This window comes from Megalops cyprinoides, chromosome 8 (genome assembly GCF_013368585.1).
Source record: "Megalops cyprinoides isolate fMegCyp1 chromosome 8, fMegCyp1.pri, whole genome shotgun sequence".
NCBI classification, from domain to species: domain Eukaryota; kingdom Metazoa; phylum Chordata; class Actinopteri; order Elopiformes; family Megalopidae; genus Megalops; species Megalops cyprinoides.
The window spans coordinates 24,097,423-24,108,068 of NC_050590.1; the positions used below are offsets into that span (position 1 = coordinate 24,097,423).

The window sequence follows — 10,646 nt, forward strand, 5'->3', positions numbered from 1 at the left end:
AACAGTCTCTGATAGTCCTTGCGTAACAATTCATCAGTTGGAAGGACAAATATTTGAAATCCCTTATCATCAAAAAACAACAATCACAGTGGTTTTGGTTTCAAATCAAAATATACTGAAACACTTCTTCCTTGTAGAACACTTTATTTTCCATGTTTGCTTCATGTTTCCTTAGTCACTGATTATCATATTTGTGTATAACAGAAGAGGAAATAAACCTGAACATTTTATTGTGTGTGTGTGTGTGTATAAATATAAAAGGTATTTCTGACTATGTATTGATATATGGTCCTTCACAGTTTTAAAAAAGATGGCTACAGATTAAAACAAGCCTTTAAATTTCAGTTACTGCTCCACAAAAGTACCTATCACTACTTCAATTGTGACCAAACTTCACAATAAAACAGTGTGTCACTGAGTAAAGACACCTCCAACCTTAAATAGACTTGCTCAGCTTGCCTCTTTGCTTATGTATTGGCAATCAGCAACACTTCAGATTTCACTGCAGAACTCTGGCACCGCCAACATCAGGCACACTGGACTGAGCATAAATACTCCAGCACAACCAGAGGACACCCCACACTGTGGCGTTCCCTTCCGGCATGCCACAACCAGAGAGCGCTTCTCTATTGTCTGAGATTCCTGAATAGGTTGGTTTTCCCTTCAGAATGACATCCCTTCCGATGCGGTGACATACTCCCTGAAATCTGTTGGTACATTCAGCAGGGAGCAGACCTGAAAGACAAACATGCAACTGGAAATGAAATACTGAAGGAAAGCGTTAGGCACAGGAAAATCCAGGAACTTATCTTAAAGTCAGCGATGGGAAAGACAACCAAAAGAGAAGATAGAGGAAGATGGACTAACAGCAGGCCCAAAACAGTGCCATTGGATATCCAGTATATCCAGTGTAATGTGTGACACTATACATTGTATCAAACATCACAACACCAAGTAAACATGAGGGCTCTTATTCAACACGATGACTCAAAATTACATGAATGAAGAAGGTGGCAGCATTAGAAACTGTTTCTGGAAGAGCTGAACACCTTGATTAAGAACATACAGGGAAAAGGCAGAAAAAAATATATCTAATATATATCTAATATATCTTACTTTACTTATGCATTAATAGATTGTTTAATTAATTAACATTTTTAAGACTTCCACTAAAGCACATCTATTATGGGTCACAAGTTACTCCTTAAGCAATGTAAGTGTTAACTACCTGTCTAAACTTGGCTCGGACCTTCTCCATGTCCTCTTGGAGGTTTTCATATTGAGGGTCATAATGAGGGAAACGCTGAATAAATCCAGTTAGAGACTCAAGAGTCTTCAGCCTTTTCCTACAGCACCAATAAAATAGTATCAATGAGTACAGACACATGGGGAGTTATGAAAGCATGTCAGTGTTTCTGACAAGTTATTTATTAAGCCTATTAGACTGATCTCTGTAAGGCAGTGAAATTTTGATACTCTGTACTCAGTGGCATGGCAATATCTCATACCTGGCTTTGGCATCTGTGTTGTTCTGAAGAAGACACTTCCAAGTGAAAGCAAACCCATAGTAGAAGGACACCTAGCAACAGATATGGACTGTTAGTTATTGACTAAAATAAGAAGCATTTTAAGCAAATATTGCTAGCTACAATTCCCTTGGGAACAAGTGCAGGAAAACTTGCTTCTGATTGGCAAAATTAGTGTACTAATTACATAAATTAGTTGTACACCTGGCAACCTAAAAACATGCATATTTCATGATATTTGAAATAACTGCTTACCAACCACCATTCAAGGACAACAGCTATGGGTCAATTCCAAAGTTCACTCTTATGTTAACAAGCCCTCAGAGCTCTTTGAGACATGAGATGAGCACACCAAGTAATCAATCAAGACCCCAAGAAAATGTGGGATACAGGAGCTGTAAAAAAGCTGTGAAAGGGTATCTTAAAGTCATCATTATTCAGGTGCTGTAGTCTCACCTTTACTAGTGAATGGTGCAACTAGGACAAGAAGTTTGGAACATGTAGTCTGACAGATGTTCATCTTGGCACTTATGAATTCACAGAAACACAGAGTATTCTTTCACACTGTCACAATTTGGTAGCACCATAAACATGCAGTATGGGCTGCATACAGTCAGCAATGTATGGATTTATGTGTCAAGTATTTACTAGTTAAACTGAAAAGTTGGAAGTGTAACTATCTCAGTTGTATTTATTCTCAAAACCACTGTTTGTCAACATCACACTCAACTATACTGAATTTAACTGCAGTAACTCTAATTTCTCACTGACAGCCTTTACGTTTTTGTTTCCTTTTTTCCTTATTTCTTCAATAGTGAGACAGTCTATTTGTTTTTTTGTGGCTCAGTGCAACAGGATATGAATACATAGTCAGACTGCTGTCACCTGCTGAGAAGACTTGTCTGGCACAGTCATTTGTGGTAGTTTGTAGGGTGTTCATGTTTTTGGATTTGTTTTCTATGCTCCCTTACTTAAAATGACCCACTGCTTCCCCTTTGTTAAGAGCCACACACCAAAGTCCTTCTCCGTCCAAATTTTGCACTGCCTTATCGCAGGACATTTGGGATAGTGTTTACATGCCCTAATGCTTTAATAATGCATTTGATAACAATAAATAAATATTGAGCTATAATGCCAATCCTCAGAATGTAAAATTCCAGGAAAGATGTTTGTACTTGTGTCATTCTTTATATATTTAAATAATCTTGTTAATATTTGAATGTTGTGTAAGTGTAACAGATCAATGAATACACGCAGTTTCGTACTGTAGTCGCGCCATTCAGTGATGAAGGTGAGCGTGGTGTATGTATGTTATGTCAGTATGTTAAAGCGGGCTCGGCACAAATTACAGGGGTACAATTGCAATCCACAGGGATGCACAAAAAGTTATATATACCAGTGGTTCTCAACCAGTGTGCCGTGAGGCAAAGTGAAGTGTGGAATTTTGAAGACCCAATGCGTTTTTATACCGGCTCATGAAATAGTATTTAAAAAAAAAAAAAAAAAAAAAAAAAACAATAACACTGCTTCTTAATTAAAAACATTTGTAGGTAGTCACTTATTTACAAGTTTTACATTTTTAAAAAAAGGCCTAAATGGCCTTTAGTCCCATTCTCAGTTTGATTTCGAAAATAAATTTAGGTTCGGGGAGGAGAATTATTATTGTAGCGACCGGAGAAGGCGGCCGCTCTAATTGTTGTCAGTTTCACGTTGCGAGCACAAAGGCTCATGGGACTGTTACTATTTAAGCTTACATTGTTGTTTAGATTTATGTTTTATATTGTGTTATTAATGGAGTATTGTTTTGTTTTATTTTATTTTAGTATGTTGCTGTTCATGATACCGCACCATGTCGGAAAAGTTCTTGCTCCGATGCACTTCAATGTATTTTTAATATATTATACGATTACCTGTCTGATTTAACTGTTTGGTAATTATTTGACAGTCTGCTGTAGTGCAGTATGGGTCAAATCTCGCTTATGACATTATAGCCATATATCATAATGTGTGTGACATTCTTCATACTCAATAACCAACTTTAAGTTGGTGTTCTTTGATGCTCTGGTTTGACCTTTGATGTGCCTTAACCCCAAAAAGGCTGAAAACCTCTGATATATACTATGTAGACATCGGTATATAAGGAGACAACTGGGGGTGCAATGAGGTCCGTCCGGGGGTGCAATGCACCCCTAGGCACCCCCGTAGTGCTGGGCCTGAAGTATGTTCCAAAGCTTCGCCATTGCTCTTATCGACGTAGTTGCTCTTCGTTTCCTCCAGCTCGGGATTGATTGTTTTATAATATCACGATACGTTACGAAGAAAAAGTTTAATGAAGGCTCACGAGTGAAGCTTACCTCTGCTGAAAGTTTGGCACCATGAGTGGCACCGTGGTTCTTTCCCTCAACCATTCCCTGGCGGGTGCCCTCCTTGAAACCCTCTTGAAACCCCTCCCCGTGGAACCTAGAAGAGAAATTTGTATTCTGTTTATAGAAACCCAGGAAGCAAATAAGCTACTATCCCAAAACAGAGACACGCTTACTAATTGTTACTAAGCTGGCTAGCTAGCTAAAACACAGCTATTCAATACTGCTTTTAATGTTGTGACAACATTCTTAGTATCTTTTTCTTTTCTCTGAAAACTTTTGCAAAGCCAAATATTCAATTCATTCTATTATTGTGGCCCGAGAGCTTGTAGGGTAGCTGAAGCTAAGAGTAGAGCTAGCTAGTCAGGTGCTACACTAGTACCTGTCGTCCGCCATGAGAATGCAGTCAAACAGATCTTCACTTCCAGATACCGAAGTCATTTTAACAGGTATTGTATGTCAAGTGGTGTTTTAAAAAGCTATTTTGAAAAAATAATACTGAAAACAATACGATGTAAGAAGTGGTCAGCTGACTCGAGATGTCTGTAACATTACGGCACTGGGACCTGCGCAGTTGCTTGCCACAGCGTGAGTGAAACAACTTCCGGCTTCCGCTGTGTATGAACGTCTGTTAAAGGGCCACTGCATGCTGAAAATCACCTGCCTAACGGAACGAAAATCCATCTACCTACCTGCAACAGCATCGCAACATACGCCAACGTACACATGGGCTGTACTAAAAGCCTGCGATGTTACACACACAACCACAAGTATTTTTCACTCCTGACTGCTGGTCCATAAGATTACATGTAAAATGGTTTCTCCATATTGCTGTGAACATCATATGGGTTTTCGTGTTTGGGACTGCAAAAAATAAGGAATATACCTCCGACTCAGTAATGACCTTAGCTCATATCTGACAACGTCTGCAAACATTTTTCAGGCATGCAAATAACCTCCAGATTAACTTTGGAATGAGAGGAAAGGTGTTTGGTTTTAAAAACAACAACAACAACAACAACAACAATAATAATAATAATAAGAAGAAGAAGAAGAAGAATGTCCACAATGCTGTTAAATTGTATATCTATATACTGTATAATTATATTGTACATAACATGTGTAAGCTGCTCTGGATAAGAGTGTCTGCTAAATGACAATAATGTAATATTAATTTAAAAAATGAACAAATAAACAAAAGTCTCATTTCCAGAAGCCTTTACTTTTCTCTATTTTTCTGTTTATCAAAAATAGAATCAATAGAATATATCACTTTTCACCGGTCAAGAACTGGTTGAATAAAGAAAAGAAAGTCTCTGCAGACTGTGGTTGCGCTTGTTGATCTTGCAGTGTATTTTAAAACCAAGGTGTAAAGTTGTGAAAAGCTTTTGCTTTTCTGAGGCACAATGTAATGACCAAGATTATAAAAAAGGATTAAAGCAAGGGAGGTGTACCAAGTTAAAATACGTTTCTGAAAGGCAGTGTATTTTAAAAATGAAATTTAAAAATCTGTTTGAAGCACCTGACAATTGGACCTTGAATTAATACCACGTAAAGCTCCACAGCAAGTTAAATCTAAGAGTTCTGACAGAAAAGCTCGTTTATTTCGCAAAAATGTTTTTAACACTAGATGGCGTAATTGTATATATAATAAAAAGCCCGGCGTTCAAAATTCGAATCTTTTTCCTCTAGTTTTTTTCCGCTTCCCACAACACAGATTTTGACTACTAATGCAAACATGAAAATTCTGCATCTAAAAAGAAAACTCAACAGTGTCGTCAAAAATAAAATTTAAAAAAATTAACACTTTATTATAAATGTACTGTACATTTGCAAGGAGTTTTATAAAGTGTTTATAGTGATTGTCAGAAGTGATAATTACGTGTTAGATTATTTAAAATGTTTTAATTTTTAATTTAAATAACATACAATTATTTTAGGCAAAATAAAACGAATAAACGTGTGATTTTATTATTAGAATTTTTCAAGTTTCTAGTGTAATTGAAGTACAGCCCATACTGAGAGGTCAGTAAAGAATTGTACAGAAATACTGAAAAACACAAATATATATGCGTTAATTGATGTTAACAAGTGTCAGAAGTGATTGAACATGTCAGACACTATAAGATGATGTTTTGAAAGGGTGTCTCAAATTTACTGTGATTACATTCAAGCAGCTGTACTAGTAAGCTATATGATGTCTTACTGCACTTTTAGTTTGAGATTTCCCATTCCTAAATCTAAAAATGAATTACAGTGAGATTGGTTTAGAGTGATTTATTACATTTAGTCATTTAGCAGATTCTCTTATCTTACACAGAGCAAACTGTTACTGGTACCCAGTGGAGGGAGATTGGAAGTGGTGAAATTTGGGAGAATTTGGGGAAAATATGGAATAGCTGAGAGGCATCATTCTGGATGAGCTGTAGGTGTCTTCTGAACTTGCAAGGAGGCAGTTGCCGCTCTCCAGGTGGAAGAGGAGCAGGACCTGGACTAGAAGTTGGTTTGATAGGTGGTGTGGATGAGGCAGATTCCAGGTAATATTCACTTCTGATATTTACATTGGTTACCCTGAAGATGTAATTCCCAAGGCCAAAGCAAGCAAGGTCATTTGGAAAGGTTAAAAAAGTTCTTCTTTATTGAAAACATATTTACAATCTTATGCATTGTAGTTTAGGTGCTGGAAGGCAACCATGTCTGTGTATAATTTCAAATTAAGGACAAAATGCAGTGCAGTTAAATTGGATTGAGGGAATAGTACATGATGTGCATCAATGCTATTCTGTGCCAGCTGGAATATTACAATACATACAATTTAGAGGTTTCAAAGTATATAATTCATTCAAAATATATTCAGAGTGAATTAAATGTATCCATTATATATTTTATATATGCAATTATTTCAAAACAGTTTAAAAAAATAAGAATATATTTGTTATTTACAAACTGATGAAAATACATTCTCTGAAAAATATATGTTACAAAAGGAAAATCATTTTTGGAAATGTGCACAATAATGTAATAATATGTCATAATATATCAGTGCGTAACGGACACTATATTTTCTGCAAGAAAATATAGTGACAACAAAGTAATTTAATTAATTAAAGTAGTCAATACACAAGTGCTTGAACAAAAATAGACAACACTATGGAGAAAAATTCCCTTGTACATTACTTCTTGATTGTTCTTTTTGAGTCAGTCTGGAGTGGTGCATTTTTGGTTTCAAACACATCATCCTACTTGATTGTGCGTTTCCACTGAAATATTTACAAAAGAAAAATATGTCGTATCTTCATACTACACATTTTTCTTACCACATTTTTTCTTCCACTTTCTGGTTTTTCTTGTTAGATGGCATGGCCAAATATCTTCAGGTCCAATGTCTCTACCCAGAGCTGGTGGCCTACAGTACCATTCTCCTTTTTTCTCCTACATTAATGTGGGAGAACCACAATGATTTATCTTTTGTTGAAACTGGGACTCTGCATGACAATCTGTGATAGTTTGCCAAATGGGTCCATGCTGTCCATCTTAAGGGCTGACTGTGACTCCTGCTGTACATCAGTGGGCACACCCTCCAGGTGCTCATCTGTTGTTCCAGCAGAAAGGGTGCTCATCATGGGCAGGAACTGAGAAAGTGGTGGCAGGCCTCTGTCCCTCACCTGGAGCCTCTGCCGGTCAGTGCTCAAACTCACCACTGCTCTATGTTTGTCTGAGACATAGATGTTGTAGCCATCAGGAAGTATACGCTCCAAGAAGGAACAATCATCTTTTACATAGGTGGGCTATGCAGAGAGAAGTGGAGAGAGCAAGAGTAATCAACGGCAAGTCAGCAGATCTGGAAAGACATTGACAGCTCCATGATTTTGCCCTTTAAAGTACGCATGTTCTGCTTTAAGTTCTTCGAGGGCTGTTTGCATAGCACACATAGGCACTAGGAGGCCAAGGTTGTTATTGCTGTTTCCTTTCATTGAGGTTTAAACTTGGCAAACAGACCCTGCAGCTGGGCAAAGGTTGCTCCGACAATACATGGCCCAGATTAGGACTTTCAACAATCTGCTCAATTTATTCAAGTATGTTTAGGAAGTAATGATTCCCCTGTCAAATGATGTGGCTAATCATGGTCAATAATCACCTTTAAGCATGTGATATTCCCACTGTATGTCAGGAGAATATTAAATGCTGGTTCCATGATTGTGCAACCTTAATACGAATAATGCTGGGTGTTAATTAAATCAGTGCTTTATTCCACCCAGTAATAATGAAATACGACAATTCATCTCCAAAATATGGGTAACTGGAAACAGTACCAATATCCTTGTGACAACCAAATCTGCTGTCAATTATCATAACGTTATGCATAATCTCTGGTAAGTGGACACTACATTTTATTAGGGCTTTTATCTGATTCTGGACTTTCATATACTCTGACTTTTGTTGCATACTAAGTTAAATGGATGCAATAGATGCCACAGGTGTATGCTTATACCCTAGAGTTAAAATGCTTTTGAAGTCCATAATGTTGATACTGTATTGCCTGAGTGAGTGACAGGGTATTGCCGATATATAATGGAAAGATATATTGGAAAGCATCAAACACTCCCACCAGCAGAAGAGTTGATCCGATGGCCTATATGTTGACAATGTGAACACACTTTTCTGAATTAGCTTTCTAATAATGTGAAATATACTCTCAAAAGGATACTACCTGTTTTCTTTGACAATAGTGTAAGGAGGAATGAACTTCTGGCCAATGGGTGGCAATGGCAAACCCTGACCACCCTTCAGATTAAAAACTGCAAGGCCTTGTCTGTTAAAATGTCTGGCTGTTCTTATTCTTTGATGTGCTTGCATATCATATTTTTTTGATTAACTTTGCAACAGTATAAAGGCATTGAATAGACCATGAACATATATTATGCAAAATTAGACTTTTAGCTAATTACATCACCCAGTGGTGAAATTTAGTCTTTGATTTCGTTCACTCAGTATGTGCAAGTGCTGTTTAATAGTCCTGCAGTGTACAATGTGTTACAGAGATTCAAGTGTCATAACAAATTATGTATTATATAAACTTTAAAGCAAAGAACCTGGTATGAGCACAGTCATTTTGTATATTAGGCACACACATACACAGTGAAGTCTGTCTTGATAGACTTCAATCCATATTACCCCAATTTACACATTTCATATTCTACAGACTGGTGATCTTCGATATTTTTTGATAGACTGTCAAATGTTAGTAACTTACCGATCCATGTACTTTTCCACTCTCATCCATGCACAGAAACTGGGAACTTGTCACTCCTTTGATAGCGACAAAGCCTGTATCTACAGGTCGAATTTCCAGCAAACCTAATGAAGACACTTTTATTAGTTTGCATCGATGGTATTCTCAGGGTAGGTGTTTTCTATATTAATGAAAGTATTCAGTAATATCTGCTATTAAATATATTTCAAGACTACAACTCTTATCATCATAGTTATAATCATCATCATCATCATCATCAGCAGCAGCAGCAGCAGCAGAAGCAGCAGCAGCATCATATTACCATATGCAGCCAGACTGAAGATAACGAGACCAGAAGATAACCAACATTTTACAGATTTTTTTGAAAATAAATGGATAATTAAAGAGCTACATTCATGTAACTTGTAAGATGTGCGGTCAATTCAACCCCATCCAATCATAGTGCATAGTATATTAAGGACAAATAGTGCCAAAAAAAAATCAGTTCCATTTATGTTGTTTGTGCACTTACGGTTTGCCCAACATCTTCAACATCTTCTCAATTAAAATATGAAGGAAGAATATTTCGAGCATGTTCATACTTGTTGGTACTGCATACGCCTTTGCTTTTGTCTCCAGTTCCATCACTTCTCAGCACAATTAGTTATACTCACTGTATGAACTCTGGAGAACGGAGCCATCCACTTTGCCATCCTTGTTGATCTGCAAATGCAGTCCGTGCCTGGCAGCGTACAAATGCCTTAGTCGGACAGGCTGGCCCCAGCCATTGGCGATGTGTGGCCCCGCGTAGGGCAGTGGCATACACAGCACTCCAACAGCAAATAAAGTATTGGTTAGGCTAACTGCGACGCAAACACTGAACAGCATACCGAAAGTTTCCTACAGATGTCCAGCCGAGCCCTGTTAATCTAATGCGCTCCTTTCAAACCGCTCGACTCTACTGTTCGCGATTTGCCAAATTGGAGGAAGCCAGTTCCCTTGCCCTTTAAATATACTCGTTATCAGTCCAATCGATAACCCCTTTTCAGGCCAGTTCTGAGAACAGCATCATAACATAGTCGTCTTGACATCTCAGAAAGCATGACTGTAAAGTTGTCATGTTTAGAGATGTGACAAATACCAGTAAAATTCAATTTTATGGATTAGCGCAATGGTCACGGCTTGATCATGCAACACTGAAAAGCGTTATTAGTTTCTAGCCGATATCGACTGAATACCCATTTAGCAAGAATGCCTAATGAATTTTTTTCGCAGAGACTTGTTATGTGCAATTCAGTGAATGCAATGCCCTTTCAGGTCTGTTTTTGTCAATGGGCTGGATGTACCCTTTGCTTTTCAGGGTAAAGTACAGTCTATTTGAAACCAGAGGAACCAATCTGGCACAGCAAAATGAAACAGCCCCTGTCCGAGTAGGTCAGCTAGAACGAATAACACAATTTTTGTCGATAACAGATTTTGATGGAGCGGTTCCGTCACACAGTAAGCTTTTTTTGCGTGTGTGAA

At 37.6% G+C, this 10,646-nt stretch overlaps 2 protein-coding genes across 2 annotated transcripts; both read right to left on the reverse strand.

The window, feature by feature from the left end:
- Nucleotides 1-238: 238 nt before the first annotated feature.
- On the reverse strand, nucleotides 239-4,441 carry lto1 (LTO1 maturation factor of ABCE1). The gene is made up of 5 exons (XM_036535798.1): nucleotides 4,272-4,441; nucleotides 3,881-3,986; nucleotides 1,509-1,579; nucleotides 1,229-1,346; nucleotides 239-735 (listed from the first exon to the last, which is right to left on the reverse strand). The coding sequence occupies exons 1-5, from the start codon at nucleotides 4,328-4,330 to the stop codon at nucleotides 664-666; spliced, it is 426 nt and encodes a 141-aa protein (XP_036391691.1). The 5' UTR covers nucleotides 4,331-4,441; the 3' UTR covers nucleotides 239-663.
- A 2,857-nt stretch (nucleotides 4,442-7,298) lies between these two features.
- On the reverse strand, nucleotides 7,299-10,078 carry fgf19 (fibroblast growth factor 19). The gene is made up of 3 exons (XM_036535870.1): nucleotides 9,797-10,078; nucleotides 9,144-9,247; nucleotides 7,299-7,677 (listed from the first exon to the last, which is right to left on the reverse strand). Exons 1-3 carry the CDS (start codon nucleotides 10,008-10,010, stop codon nucleotides 7,351-7,353), a joined length of 645 nt encoding a protein of 214 aa, XP_036391763.1. The 5' UTR covers nucleotides 10,011-10,078; the 3' UTR covers nucleotides 7,299-7,350.
- Nucleotides 10,079-10,646: the final 568 nt, after the last annotated feature.

Bases quoted from the DNA above. Each gene is read 5' to 3' on its own strand.
- lto1 (XM_036535798.1), bottom strand. From the start codon at position 4,330: ATGACTTCGGTATCTGGAAGTGAAGATCTGTTTGACTGCATTCTCATG. The intron at 3,987-4,271 runs GTACTAGTGTAG...TTTCTCTTCTAG, and splicing joins ATTCTCATGGCGGACGACAG to GTTCCACGGGGAGGGGTTTC. The intron at 1,347-1,508 runs GTATGAGATATT...TTGGTGCTGTAG, and splicing joins AACACAGATGCCAAAGCCAG to GAAAAGGCTGAAGACTCTTG.
- fgf19 (XM_036535870.1), bottom strand. From the start codon at position 10,010: ATGCTGTTCAGTGTTTGCGTCGCAGTTAGCCTAACCAATACTTTATTT. The intron at 9,248-9,796 runs GTGAGTATAACT...TGTCTTCATTAG, and splicing joins CGTTCTCCAGAGTTCATACA to GTTTGCTGGAAATTCGACCT. The intron at 7,678-9,143 runs GTAAGTTACTAA...CTCTCTGCATAG, and splicing joins GTGGAAAAGTACATGGATCG to CCCACCTATGTAAAAGATGA.